Source organism: Muntiacus reevesi, chromosome 9, assembly GCF_963930625.1.
Source record: "Muntiacus reevesi chromosome 9, mMunRee1.1, whole genome shotgun sequence".
Lineage (NCBI taxonomy): Eukaryota > Metazoa > Chordata > Mammalia > Artiodactyla > Cervidae > Muntiacus > Muntiacus reevesi.
In genome coordinates this window covers 27,314,561-27,328,064 of record NC_089257.1, presented here as the reverse complement: position 1 = coordinate 27,328,064, position 13,504 = coordinate 27,314,561, and the positions used below count along the sequence as shown (strand labels likewise).

General features: G+C 43.1%; 2 protein-coding genes across 4 annotated transcripts in view; both read right to left on the bottom strand.

Annotated features, from left to right (window-relative positions):
• Window positions 1–13,504, bottom strand: part of CD59 (CD59 molecule (CD59 blood group)) — a 202,376-nt gene that overhangs the window by 18,565 nt on the left and 170,307 nt on the right. Inside the window, exon 1 of one of the 3 annotated variants that reach the window (XM_065945528.1) lies at window positions 7,458–7,561. The exons of the other annotated variants lie outside the window; for them this stretch is intronic. The gene's annotated coding sequence lies outside the window, so the exon portion shown is untranslated. Of the gene's footprint in view, window positions 1–7,457; window positions 7,562–13,504 lie in introns of those variants that run through there. 3 annotated transcript variants of the gene reach the window in all.
• The window catches only part of FBXO3 (F-box protein 3), a 33,263-nt gene continuing 31,638 nt past the window's right edge, over window positions 11,880–13,504 (bottom strand). Inside the window, exon 11 of the mRNA XM_065943967.1 lies at window positions 11,880–13,022. Within this exon, the coding sequence (XP_065800039.1) occupies window positions 12,852–13,022 (171 nt within the window). The 3' untranslated portion in view covers window positions 11,880–12,851. The remainder of the gene's footprint in view (window positions 13,023–13,504) is intronic.

The window sequence follows — 13,504 nt, the reverse complement described above, 5'->3', positions numbered from 1 at the left end:
TAGGAGACTTTCCTCCAAATGATCCTTGGCATGAATAGCACCATTAAAACAAATAAAGAGGGTGTGGTGCAGAGAACCCACCCTTTGATGAAAGGGTTACTGAGAAAGACTTATCTCTTAACAAAAGCAGTAGAAACTGCACAGTGAACTGGCCCAGGGACAGGCTGTCTCTTGACCAGTGAACAAAGGATACTGGATATTTCTGGCCCTGCCACTTCTTGCTGTGTGTTACTCAACCTCTAGGCCTCCCCTCTGCATCCAGTACACACAGGGATAATCACACATACTGCACAGCATGGTGCCTGGCCAAAGGAAGCCCTTAAAAAGCAGTAGTCACCATGAATCATGGGGAGTCATGAGGTTCCCAGAAAAAGAAACTGGACAGGGAGGGGCATTGGGGTGAGAAGGGTGGAGAGGGTAGACAGAAGGTGGCATCAGGTCAGAAAGCTGGACAAACACTCTGGACTTGGATGAGCAGAGGAGATCGCAGGCCCCAAGCCTAAGGCAGCCCCCAGCCATGCGGGTTGGATGGGGAGTGTCAAGACTGAGCTTTAAGTCCACAGGACTGGCTGGCAGTCACAGTGGATGCTTCCATGACTTGGTTGCAGGAGGGCAAAAATGGCAGAGAAAGAAAGTGGTCACTGTGCAGATGCCAAGGTCGTAGTACTTGAATCAGAAGTCCAGTTCTTCCTTGCTGTTTAGTAGCTAAGTTGTGTCTGTCTTTTTTGCAACCCTATGGACTCTAGCTGGCCAGGCATCTCTGGCCATGGGACTTCCCAGGCAAGAATACTGGAGTGGGTTGCCATTTCCTTCTGAGGATTGAACCTGCTGCATCTCCTGTACTGCAGGTGGATTCTTTACCACTGAGCCACCAGAAAAGACAAAATAGCTGATTGTTTTAAAGCTATGTTATAAATGCCCCTAAAATGCTGACAGTAGTTAACACTAAGCAGGATTATTTATGATTTCTTATTTCTCTTCCTGACCCTTTACTCTTTGCCATACTTCCCCAAATATTCTATAAAGAGACAAGCACTGGTTTTATAATCAGAAACAGGAAAATCCACACATTGCAAAAATTTCCCTTTCAGTAGTCATTAATCACTGAAGTTCTGTCAAATCTGTTTCAGCATTAAGAAAGAGAACTGAACCTCAAGGCTTGAAACTCTTCCCCCTAGTATAAAACATCCTCTATTTTAAATTTAAAAATGATGCCCATAAGTGTAGATCATATGGTAGGTGAATCAACAGAGCTTCCATGACTTTTCCAACCCACCCAACCAACCACTTAGATGCAAGAAGCATGCAGAAGACCTCATCATGCTTTTTTCAACATTTTAGGACTCATTTAAGCAATGGATTTAATTATTAGAAACAGCCTAAAGTCATTCTGAAAAGGGTCCACAGGATATGATGGGTGAGCTTACTGGAAGACACCATTTTGAAGTGGTAGAACATGCTTGGTGCTGATCTGAGGAAATATGGAGATTTTTCTGGGTGGCTCTGAAGTTGACTCTAAAAGGGAATTGCTTCAGGGACAAGTCAAATAGGCTTTTCACTAGAAGAATAAGTAACAGTCAAGGATATATAAGCATTGTTTAAAACAGTAAGAATTTGGTAACACACATGTTCAACAAGATGATGAGTAAATTATGGTCCAATTCCATGGTGGGGAACTATACAGCCATGAAAAGTAATAGACATGAAAGGCTATTCACAATGTATTAAGACAAAAAGCCAGTTTAGCTATAATTTTATTATTTTCTTTAAAATACACACACATACATAAACATACCTTTAAAAAAAAAGCTTGGAACATCAACATTTCCAAACATTTTGGGACATGTGATGAACAGCATGGTAGAATTATGAGCAGCTTATTTATACTTAAATATGTTTTCTTAATAATGAATATTTTTCAGAAAAAGCTCTCAACAGAGAATATTTTAATGTATTTCTGTGTCATTTAACTTGCAGCTTAAATTTTTATTTTTCTAACACTCTACCTGATTAAGTATTAAAAATACTAACAGCTTTCAAAATTTGCTACATTGAGGTAAAAACCATTTCCTGTATATCTAGTCTCCTAGGTCTAAAAAGTTATTTTAGTCACACACTATATTTGGGTGAAAAAAAAAAGGGGGGGGGCATTCAGGATTTTCTAGTAGTCCTGAAAGAGAGACCCATATTCTTTTTTTTTTTTTTCATTTATTTTTATTAGTTGGAGGCTAATTACTTTACAGTATTGTAATGGTTTTTGCCATACATTGACATGAATCAGCCATGGACTTACATTGTTCCCCATCCTGATCCCCCTTCCCACCTCTCTCCCCGTCCCATCCCTCTGGGTCATCCCAGTGCACCAGCCCTGAGCATTTGAGAGACCCATATTCTAATCCCACTTTGCTGTCAACTTATATAACCTTAAAGCAGTCAACTCCTTTACTTCAGTTTCTAATCTGTGAAGTGATAATAATGCTTTTATAGAATAATGAAATCTAAGACTCGAGGGTTTTAAAGCTCAATATGAGCTAAAATGTTACATGGCACTTAAAGGAACAAATAAAATAAGTACACACACAGTCCTGGGGTTACTCTGTCCTGGGCTCAGACCTGACCTGGAAATAATATTTTTACGATTAGGTGCCAGATTTCTGAATTTCTTCCAGTTTATCAGGACATCAAAATAAACAGCTGTAAAAGCCAAGAGAAATGGGTGGGAGAAATCAGGGCTGTTCTGTTTGGAAAAATATGGTCAGAGACAGTAACTATCTTCAAACATGGTTAAGGGCCACCAAGGAAAGGGGGGGGACTTTCCAAAGGGGGGACTTTCCAAAGATAGCATTAGGATCAATTAGGGATGCATTCTGGGCTTCCTAAGAGAAACTGCTTGCTGTCACCCCACTTCCTCCTCCCTCCCTGCCATGCTAGGCACTCAACAAAGTGTCAGCACAGATGGAAATCAATTTCCTTGGTGAAATATGAAAAACTCCCCGTCACTTAGAAATGTTCACATGAAATGCACACTGATCAGAGATGTTGCAGAAAAGACGCCAGCAGAAAGCAGACTAGAGATTTTCATTCTTCAATAAAGACCAACCCAATCATGATTTATTCATTTCCATCCACCTGAGATCTCAGGGGGAGCTAACAGTAGCAAGGCGATTTACATATACAGGCATCCCTAACTGAGTTCCTGAAGACGTTTTGGGTAGCCAGTTTATGGGCAGTGCAAGCCTATATTCCATTATTTTACAGAGGAAAACAAAGACATGCTGCTGTCCATCCGAAAACCCCAGCAAGCACCCTCAAATATTTATCTACCTATTTAAACAATCCAAATAAATCAGAACATAAAACATTTAACATGCCAATGACCCAACAAACTTAAGGAATTCATTGTGGGTATATTTACTCTACAAAGTAAGTTCGGTCCTGACACTTACCCCCCAGCCATCTCCACAGTGACCATTTATGAGCCATGTAAGCTGAGGAGCTAGACACTGGGGTACAGTGTCTGGTAAACCAGGTAAAGCCCCACTCTCAAGAACCTTACAGTCTAGTGGAGGTGGATACCAACTAATGCTAGAGACTAGGTAGAAAATAAAATAGAGTACCAGTCCTGGTTCTCTAGCTTCAGTGGGCATCAGACTCATCTGGAGGGCTGTTAAAACACAGATTGCTGGGCCCTGCCCCTAGAAGTTGATTCTGTAGGTCCTGGGGGGTACCCAGGACTTAGCATTTCTAATCAGAGAATACACAGACAACTGAAGATTCAAAGAGTGAGAAGGACTTTGCATACTCACAGGGATTTTGAGGACAGAGCACAGAGGTCACAGCCGAGGCATATAGGTGACCTCCAGAAGTGAAGAATGGTCCTCAGCTGACACTCAGCCAGGAAATGGCACCTCAGTCCTCTAATCACAAGGACTGGGCCACACCAATAGCTTGAATGATCAAGGGGACAGGTTCTCTCACATAGGTCCTCAGAAAGGAACCTAGCCCTGCTGACATGAACCCAGCGAGGCCCAGGTCAGACTTCTGATGGATGGAACTGTAAGACTAATACATTTGTGTTGTGTTAAGCCACTAGCTTTGTGGCAATTTCTTTCCACAGTAACAGAAAATGAAAACACCAACCTCAGAACTGGTATGTGGAAGAACAGTGTTTAAACCTCGGCCTGACTTCTTAACCATAGTTAAACTCTCTGGTGGGGAAACTTCTTGTGAATTCAGCTTCTGAAATAAACTGGTTGAACCGAGGCCACCGGAGAAGAGCCTGTACGCAGGCAACGTTGCCACAAGATTCACAGATGCCCAGGGGTACACTTACTGTTCCTAGGAGCCGGGAGCCTTAGAGGCTGATGATCTTTCAGGCTAAAGGTATTTTCAAAAATTAAACCCAATGTTTCTATTTTACGGAAATTAATGGAGGCCCTGGGAAATGAAAGTCCCTGTCCCAAGGCAACAGGTTAGCTGCAAAGCCACGCTGGGTGGATCTTGCTTCTATTTACCAGGGGTCAGTGGTGACGCAGTGGTAAAGAACCCACTTGCCAATGTGGGCAACGCAAGAGATGTGGGTTCAATCCAAGGAGTGGGAAGATCCCCTGAAGCAGAAACTGGCAACCCGCTCCAGGGTTCTTGCTTGGAAAATTCCATGGACAGAGAAGCCTGGTGGGCTGCAGTCTATGAGGAAGTCAAGAGTCAGACTCAACACAGCACAGTAGCTCACAAGTAGCTCAAAGTAACACTACCTGGAGGCTAGTAGTGTTGGGGACTTGGGGCTCTGCCTCTGTATCACCTTGGACAAATACAGCCAGGCAAGCTGAGTCACCAACACAAAGATCACTCAGCTCAGAAAAGTAATTACATCAGCAAGTAGAGACAAACAGAAAGCCATCATCATAATGAACAGCCCCTCCCTGCTACTCTTGAACTCCTGCTGCCAGACAATCATCTCAGAACTCTTTAAACCCAGAAATTTGCTGCTTCCTCAAAAGGAAGGGCCATTCTGGCGATATGTTCCAGGAACTCTAGTCTCTAGTTCTTTCAAGAGGGCCCACATCAGAGGGCCGCCTCACAGCCCTGCTCTTTGAGGTCGTACATGTAGAGCCAACTGTGATGATATTTCACAAAAATATGGGGCGTAGGTAATAACACATCCTCTGTTTTGGAAAGCACCTCTGGGCTAGGTTTTGTTTATGGCAGTCTGGAGTTGGCCCAGGGTGTTGGCCCAGAATTTTTAATGCATTTCTTTTCAAGAGCTTGTACCTGCAGCTCTCAAAGCTGAATTCCACTAGACACCTGCCTGCCTCACTCTAATATCCATTTTTATTTGGAATTTTATCTTACAAGCTACTCAGCATAATGGGATGTTTTCCTTACAGTTCCGTTTGAAAATACAGAAGCCACAGTTTCATACATTTGGTCCACAGTCAGGCAATTCTTTTGATCAACATTCTGAATTGTGTGTGCCTTCCTTGGAGAACTGGGAATAAGCTACCCTCAGCAAGGAACATGGGGCTCTGAACTATTAACAGCCACATTTGTTCTCCACTTATCAGGTGCCACAAATCATCTCATTTAGTTCTTACAACACCCTGGTGGCGTTACTGGTAAAGAGTCCACCTGCCAATGCAGGAGACCAAAGAGACTCAGGGTCGATCCTTGGGTCAGAAGATCCCCTGGAGTAGGAAATGGCAACCCACTCCTGTATTCTTGCCTGGAGAATCCCATGGACAGAGGAGCCTGGCGGGCTACAGTCCACAGGGTCGCAAAGAGTCAGACACGACTGAAGAGACTTAGCACACACTCATTTTACACATAAGAAAATGAGGTTAAGTAGCATGCTCACCATTACCCAGCCAGCAAAGAGTCGAGTCGAGATTCAAACCCTGGTCTGTGGCCATGTCCAGGCCCTTGATCACTATGCCATGACACATGAACTTCATCATTTCTCTGCAAGCAAACCAAGTGTTAAATTCTAGGTGGATTCTAGGTAGATCCCAAAGCCACCACCGCCCATAGATGAAACTGGATAAGGTAGGGCAAAGAGGCAGGGAAGAGCTGTTTCTCTGATCTGTGATTCTTACAATTAAACATAAAGTAATCTTTGGATTATCTCACCTTTATTTGAGGTCTCCTGCTTTTTGAGAAATGTCTGTCAATCACAAGCTACTTTGATATGGTGTGGGCTACATCTTTAGCTTTGTAAAATTTATGGGCTGATCTGTTTAGAATGAAATAGAGTTAATGCAGGCTTCCCTGGTGGTCCATAAAGAACTTCCCTTTCAGTCCATAAAGAATCCCCCTGCAATGTGTGTGACCTGGATTCGATCCCTGGGTTGGGAAGATGCCCTGGAGGAGGGCATAGCAACCCACTCCAGTATTCTTGCTTGGAGAATCCCCATGGACAGAGGAGCCTGGAGGGCTGCAGTCCATGGGGTCGCAAAGAGTTGGACACGACTGAGCAGCTAAACACAGCACAGTTATTGCAGTTGAGAATGGTAGGCAGGTCTCTGCTGGGGCCGCCTGGTATCTTTTAAAAGTTAGCCAAGAAGAGGAGTTTTAAAAGAATCAGCTGGCCACAGCAAGAGGCACTTTCAAAGTGGACAGAAGGCATTACAGGAAGGAAAAAAAGGAAAGCCCTGGTCGAAAGCAGAAGCGGAGGAAGCCTCCTGCGCCACAGTCTTCACAAGGTGGCAACAGGCCACGCTGCAATTATGCCAGGGTGAGTCACTAACCCCATCTCTCTTTCGTGTGGGATGCAGGCTAAAGGGGAGAACTCACATGCGTCAGAGGAGAAATAGAACGTTACTTGGTACATTTCCAGGATCCATGGAGAAAATCACTACTTAACATCTCCTTAAAAGTCAGCCGTCAGACTCCAAGGGTGCGGCCCCAGGCCGGCCCAAGAAAACCAACATCGTACTTGAAATGTCTAAGTTACGACCCCACCTTGCTTTTTAAAATTCAAAATTTAGACCTCCAGGGGAAGAGAAGAATGTCCAGACACTCAGAAATGGGGTTATAACCTCCTTTCAAGGTGCGATCGGTTGTCCCTAAATTACAAGAGCTTCTCTTCAGATTCGAGGTTCGAAAGGTATTCCCGGGAAGTGTGGCGGGGGGAGGCGGCGGAATAGAGAGTGGGTGGGTGGCGGTGGCGCGCGCAACTGGGAATGCGTCCGCTCCCCTCTTCTCGTTGTATACAGAAGAAGCCGGAAAGTTTAAAGACGAGCCGGGAGCCCCCGGCGCCGGGATGCTGCGGGAACGCGGGCGGAGGGAAGGGAGCCGGAGCTCGCCGTCCCCCGGCGCGGAGGCCGGCGCGGGGTGAGCGCGCCAGCTCGGACCCTCCAAATCCCTCAGTCCCACAGCCCAGCTGCTAGAGCAGCGGCTCAAGTGCCCCAGGGCCAGGCTGGGAGCGCGGCTCTGCGAGGATCCCGACCCTCCAATCTTACCTAAAGGCCTCACGCCTCCGCTTCAGCGCAGCTGAACCCACGACGACCGCCCAGCCCCTCTTTATCGCCTGGGGTGGGAGGGGAGCGAGCTCCGCCCCCGCCCGCCGGCCCCGCCCCCTCCCCGCCGAGCCCCGCCCGCCGCCGCCGCCGCCCTGCGCGCCGCAGTGGCCGGCCAAGGTCACACGGCTGCGCGCAAGTGCGCGGTCCAGGCCACGGTGCAGAAGACGACTCGTGACCAGGACTAGGTGAAGCTCTTTATGTTAAAAAGCTGAAAACGGAAAGTTTATGATGCCTTTCCTCCTTTCGATTTGTTATTAAAAAAAAAAAAAAAAAACTCCAGGACTTAGGAATTTTCCTTTGTTTACAAAAAAATATTAAAATGTTTTTCAAAATGTTTGCGTGCCCATGCCAAACTCCCATTGGCCAAGCTGCTCTCGGCTCTCAGGCTCTGGTAGCCCACAAAGACCCTTCAGCCATAGCCACATCTGGTGCCTTGTGTCTTGTTTGGAAGCAAGATGAAATTTTTCTGGATTTTTTTGCGGGGGTGGCGGGGTGGGGTGCGCAGGGCGTGGTCCACAGCTTGTGGAATCTTAGTTACGGTACAAGAGATAGAACTGGACCCCTGGCAGTGAGAGCATGGAGTCCTAACCACTGGCTCGCAGGGAAATTCCCTTTTGTAACCTTAAAAGCGTATATTAGCCAGTCTGGGACCAGTATCACCATTTAGAACGTTATTTTTATGTGAAGATAATAATCTGAAGTTTCCATTTATCACTTTGTCAGCATTCGCTCCAGAACCGGCTTAATGAGAGCCCTGTAACGGAGAGCTGGGAAAGCAGGCCAGAAGTACATCCTTTTTCCAAGAGATTGACCTCTGCTGAGATGAAGTTCAAGGAGAGGAAATTGTATGATAACCCATCATATATGTGCCTCCTACCATGATCCTCTGATGGCTTTGGGGCGTCATGGAATGAATTTCATGTGGTGGTGCCTTAATCTTGGTTTTTCTCTATATAAACGAGTCTCATCAGGATTTGCTTTGACATTACGGTGGTGGTGGTGGTGGTGCAGTCCCTAAGTCGCTCAGTCGTGTCTGACTCTTGCGACCCCACAGACTGGGACCCCACTAGCTTCCTCCGTCCACGGAGTTTTCCAGGCAAGAAGAACACTGGAGTGGGTTGCCATTTCCTTCTCCAGAGGATCTTCCTGACCCAGGGATCAAACCTGGGTTTTCTGCACTGTGGTCAGATTCTTGACCGACTGAGCTACCACAGAAGCCCTGATATTAACGTGTGCTTAAATCAGCTATGTGTATTTCCTATGATAGTTTGTTTACAGAGCTCTTTCACATGCGTTTTCTGTGCATCCTATAAGCTCTTTTCCATTACCTGCTCATAATGTGGTGTTGCCAGTGTTGGCCTGAGAACCATGGCTATATGTTTTCCCTGGGAGATTTATAGTGCACCCTCTTTGTTTTAACTTGAGAATACAGTTGGCCCTCCATATCCATAGGTTTGGCATCAGTGGATTCAGCTACTGAAACTGCAGTTGTCAAGGGATGACTGTATTATAAATACATCATTTTTTTGTAAGGGAGAGTAGGAAACGGCAACCCACTTCAGTACTCTTGCCTTGAAAATCCCATGGACGGAGGAGCCTGGTAGGCTAAGGACGGGGTTAAAAAGAGTTGGACAAAACTGAGTGACTTCACTTTCACTTTTTATAAGGGACTTGAGCATCCACTGATTTTGGTATCTGTGGAGGTTCTGGAACCAATCTCTTGCAGATACCAAGGGTTGACTATATGTTTACAAGTCAACTTGCAAATCTTGTTTCTCTACCACACCTTGGATCTTCATATTCATATCTAATTACTGGACATCTCCATCTATATGTCCCACAGACATCTGAACTCAAAATGTGTCCAAATCTTAACTCCTCTCCAATGTTCCACTGCTTTCCCTGCAATTTTTTTTTTCATGAATGAAGTCCCATACCTGGAATCAACTTCAGTTTCTTCTACTCCCACACATGCAATCACTAACTCCTGCCTATTTTATCATTTAGATACTTCAATTTCATCCTCTCTCCACTCCACTCCCACTGCTACTGCCCTAATTCAAGCCTGTAGAATATCTTGTTTAGTTGTTCAGTTGTGTCTGATTCTCTGCGACCACATTGGACTACAGCATGTCAGGCTTTCCTGTCCTTAACTATTTCCTGGAGTTTGCTCAAACTTATGTCCATTGAGTTGGTGATGACATCCAACCATCTCATCCTGTCATCCCCTTCTCCTCCTGCCTTCAATCTTTCCCAGCATCAGTCTTTTCCAATGAGTCTGCTGTTTGCATCAGGTGGTCAAAGTAGTATCAGTCCTTCCAATGAATATTCGGCATTGACTTCCTTTTAAGATTGATTGATCTCCTTGCTGTTCAAGGGACTCTCAAGAGTCTTCTCCAGCACCACAGTTCAAAAGTATCTTTAGAAAAAGAAAAAAAAAAAAGTATCTTTAGTGTTCAGCCTTTTTTATTGTCCAGTTCTCACATCCGCACACTGGAAAAACCATAGCTTTGACTAGATGAGCCTTTGTCAACAAAGTAATTTCTCTGCTTTTTAATATACTGTCTAAGGTTTGTCATTGCTTTTCTTTCAAGGAGCAAACGTCTTTTAATTTCATAGCTGCAGTTACTGTCCACAGTGATTTTGAAGCCCAAGAAAATAAAGTCTGTCACTGTTTCCATTGTTTCCCCTTCTATTTGCCACAAAGTGATGGGACCAGATGCCATGATCTTAGTTTTTTAAACGCTGAGTTTTAAGTCAGCTTTTTCACTCTCTTCTTTGAACTTCATCAAGAGGTCTTTAATTCCTCTTCACTTTCTGCCATAAGGGTGGTGTCATCTGCAAATGTGAGGTTTTTTATATTTTTCCTGGCAATCTTGATTCCAGCTTGTGCTTCATCCAGCCCGGCATTTTGTATGATGTCCTCTGCTATCAGTTAAATAAAGAGGATGACAGTATAGCCTTGTTATGCTCCTTTCCCAATTTGGAACCAGTTCGTTGTTCCATGTCGGTTCTGTTGCTTCTTGACCTGCATATAGATTTCATAGGAGGCAGGTAAGGTGGTCTGGTATTCCCATCTCTGGAAGAATTTTCCACAGTTTGTTGTGATCCACACAGTCAAAGGCATTAGCATAGTCAATGAAGCAGATGTTTTTCTGGAATTCTCTTGCTTTTTCTACGATCCAAAGGATGCTGCCAACTTGATCTCTGGTTCCTCTGCCTTTTCTAAATCCAGCTTGTACATCTGGATTTAGAATGTGTTACTTGGGCCATTACAATTTCTTCATACTACGATTCTGTGCTGCCCATGTTAATACCTGCATCTCTTGCCCCATCTCTACTTATTTTCCTGTTAAAAGACCTGGCTGGTTTACCTCTCCAGGCTTGTTTGACTTTTTACTTTCCATTTAATTTTCCCCTTTTCTCATCATCCTTCCTGGAATACAGTATAACTGCAGTTGCTACACTGAAGCCATGAGTGATCATAAAGTCTGCTACAAATGGCAAAACAGGAAGATGGAAGTAATCTAGAATGTTGAAAAGATTGGGCCACCTTATCAGCCATGAGCTAGTTACCTGACTTTTCACAAGAGGAAAAAAACTCTGAGCTATTTGGTTACTGTTTACCTATCTGCCTCATTCTGATACATCAAGCTTCAGACAAATGAGTAAAAGACAAGTAGTGTTCTGAAGGGACCTCAGAGCCAGAAATGGGGTTCACGACACCAAAAGTACAGTCAGACCAACTGTTAGATCCCTCTTCTGTGTGAATACACATTCTTGCCAATGAAATAAAAGTTGAGGTTATCAACTAATCAATCACACCTTAGGAAGAACTCAGTCAACATAAAGTGAAAGATGCAAAGAATGGTTGAGGGATCCTGGAACCAGCTTTGACTTCCAACATTTACTACTTTCAGTTACTACTTTATTGGGAGTTTATTTTTCAAAAAACCAGTGTTTTTCTTTTTTTTTTTAAAGGATAGGTATAAAAGGATTTGGCACCCTGATAATACTCTATTTAAAAAAAAGGGGGGGGGGCAGGAAAAGCTGTTTACTCCACTTCAGAACACTCTGACATGTTTCCTGTTAGCCAATATGAAAGACCAAGCTTGCCTTTAGGTTCCCTGATGGCGATTTCTTAATCCTGTATATACTTCCTCTTTCCACAGTTTTCCCCAGAAAAGAACTGTTTCTGGGGGAAAGGGAAGGTAGAATACATGACAGAGTTTAGTTAGAGCCAGAAAATGACTTTGAATGGGCCTCTGGCAATAGGCCAAAGAGTTTTGATTTCATCTTCCTTTTAAGAGCAAAGGCTCATTAATATATGTATTTATGGGAAATAGGCAATTACACAAAATACAGGATTGGAACCAAAATTTGTTTTCAAAATGTGAGGTTTTGACATTTGGAGGATTTCATTTCCAAACTCTCAATTATGTATTATTACAAAAAAAAATCTTTTATATGTTTCAGGAAAACATACTTGATCTTAAGATAAAATTCATGTCACTTATCACAAAGTTAGACAGTCAAGTAACAAAACAGAAGCAGTATTTACAAATTTAGACTCCATGAGACACTGTGAATAACCTTGTTAATAAACACAGTACATACTTTTACACACTACATTTCAAAAATGGAGCATCTGTGAACAGTGTGGTAAAGGTCATAGTGTTGAAAACCTTAAATTAAATTCAAAGTTGGTAGAGCTGAAGACTAGATTTAAGGTCAAGGCCATACTGATAGCTTTAAATTCAAGGTTGTGATGAAAACTCTAAATTCAAGGATAGATTGTCTAAGGACAAACAACTGGCAGTCAAGCTATTTAGTCAGTTAGTTCCCTGTAGGTACAAAATATATAGGAATCACTAAATGGATTAGCCTAATTACAAATTCTGTTCATTTCTATATAACTTATAAGTCTTTTCACAGAACCATTCAGTCACATGGTTTCTCTCTATCCTTGTGTAGGTATTTCTGATTCATTTTAAATCCTCTTTCAAACCAATTCCCTTCCATTTCCATATTTTTATAAGTATAAAATTTTTTTAAATAAAGAAATGTCTGCTCCTTAGCTAGATAAGTATTCTCCCATTAACTCCTAGAAGAGAAAAAAAGATTCCCATTTCCTCCTCTACCTCAAAAACACACAGCAAACCCAAACATTCCAATTCCTAAAGTAGCGCCGCACAGAACCCAGGGCCTGGCACAGTATTTCCTGCTAGTCTTCCTGCTATTAATATAAGCTGAGAACAGTTTAGTTACTGACATTATTGAAACATCTATTTAAAAGACTGGATTCATCCTAGGGCTTCCGTCAGCAGAGGCTTGCTAAAAAAGGCGAGAGCAGCGGCGTCTTCGGATGGGAACATCGAAGACTCTCCTCTGCCGCTCTTCCTCATCGTCATCAGATTCATCCATGTCTGCCGAATCGTCATCGTCGTCTTCCTCCTCCTCCTCTTCTTCCTCTTCCATCTCTTCATATTCATCAGGACCCATTTCCTTGAAAGAGAAGACAATCTTTTGATAAGAACTTCCATCAGGTTTTTTTTTTTATTTAATACAAATTCTCATTTACCTAGAATCTAAACAACTGGGCATGCCAAGTATGAATTTTTATAGACTTCTCATTGAATTTTATACTTTTTTATAGAACCTTACAGATTTTTATACATGCTTATGATGCACATGCTAACATTAAGATTCTAGAGTATGTATGCTATAACAAGTTTTAAAAGGCTCAATGTGTTCACAGTAAATATATTTCATCAATAGAATAGTTATTTTTTATATGGTGGTTGATAATTCACAGAAGGTAGCGAACAGACCACTTCTAACAACCCAAGATAAAATTTTACTGAATTTATTAACGTACTGTGGAACAATTCTTTAGTAACCTGCCTGCTTACACAAACAAGGATATAAAAATATAACTAAGTTACGACCTCTGCTGGTAACTTTTATGTACTGTCAACAAGAGGTCT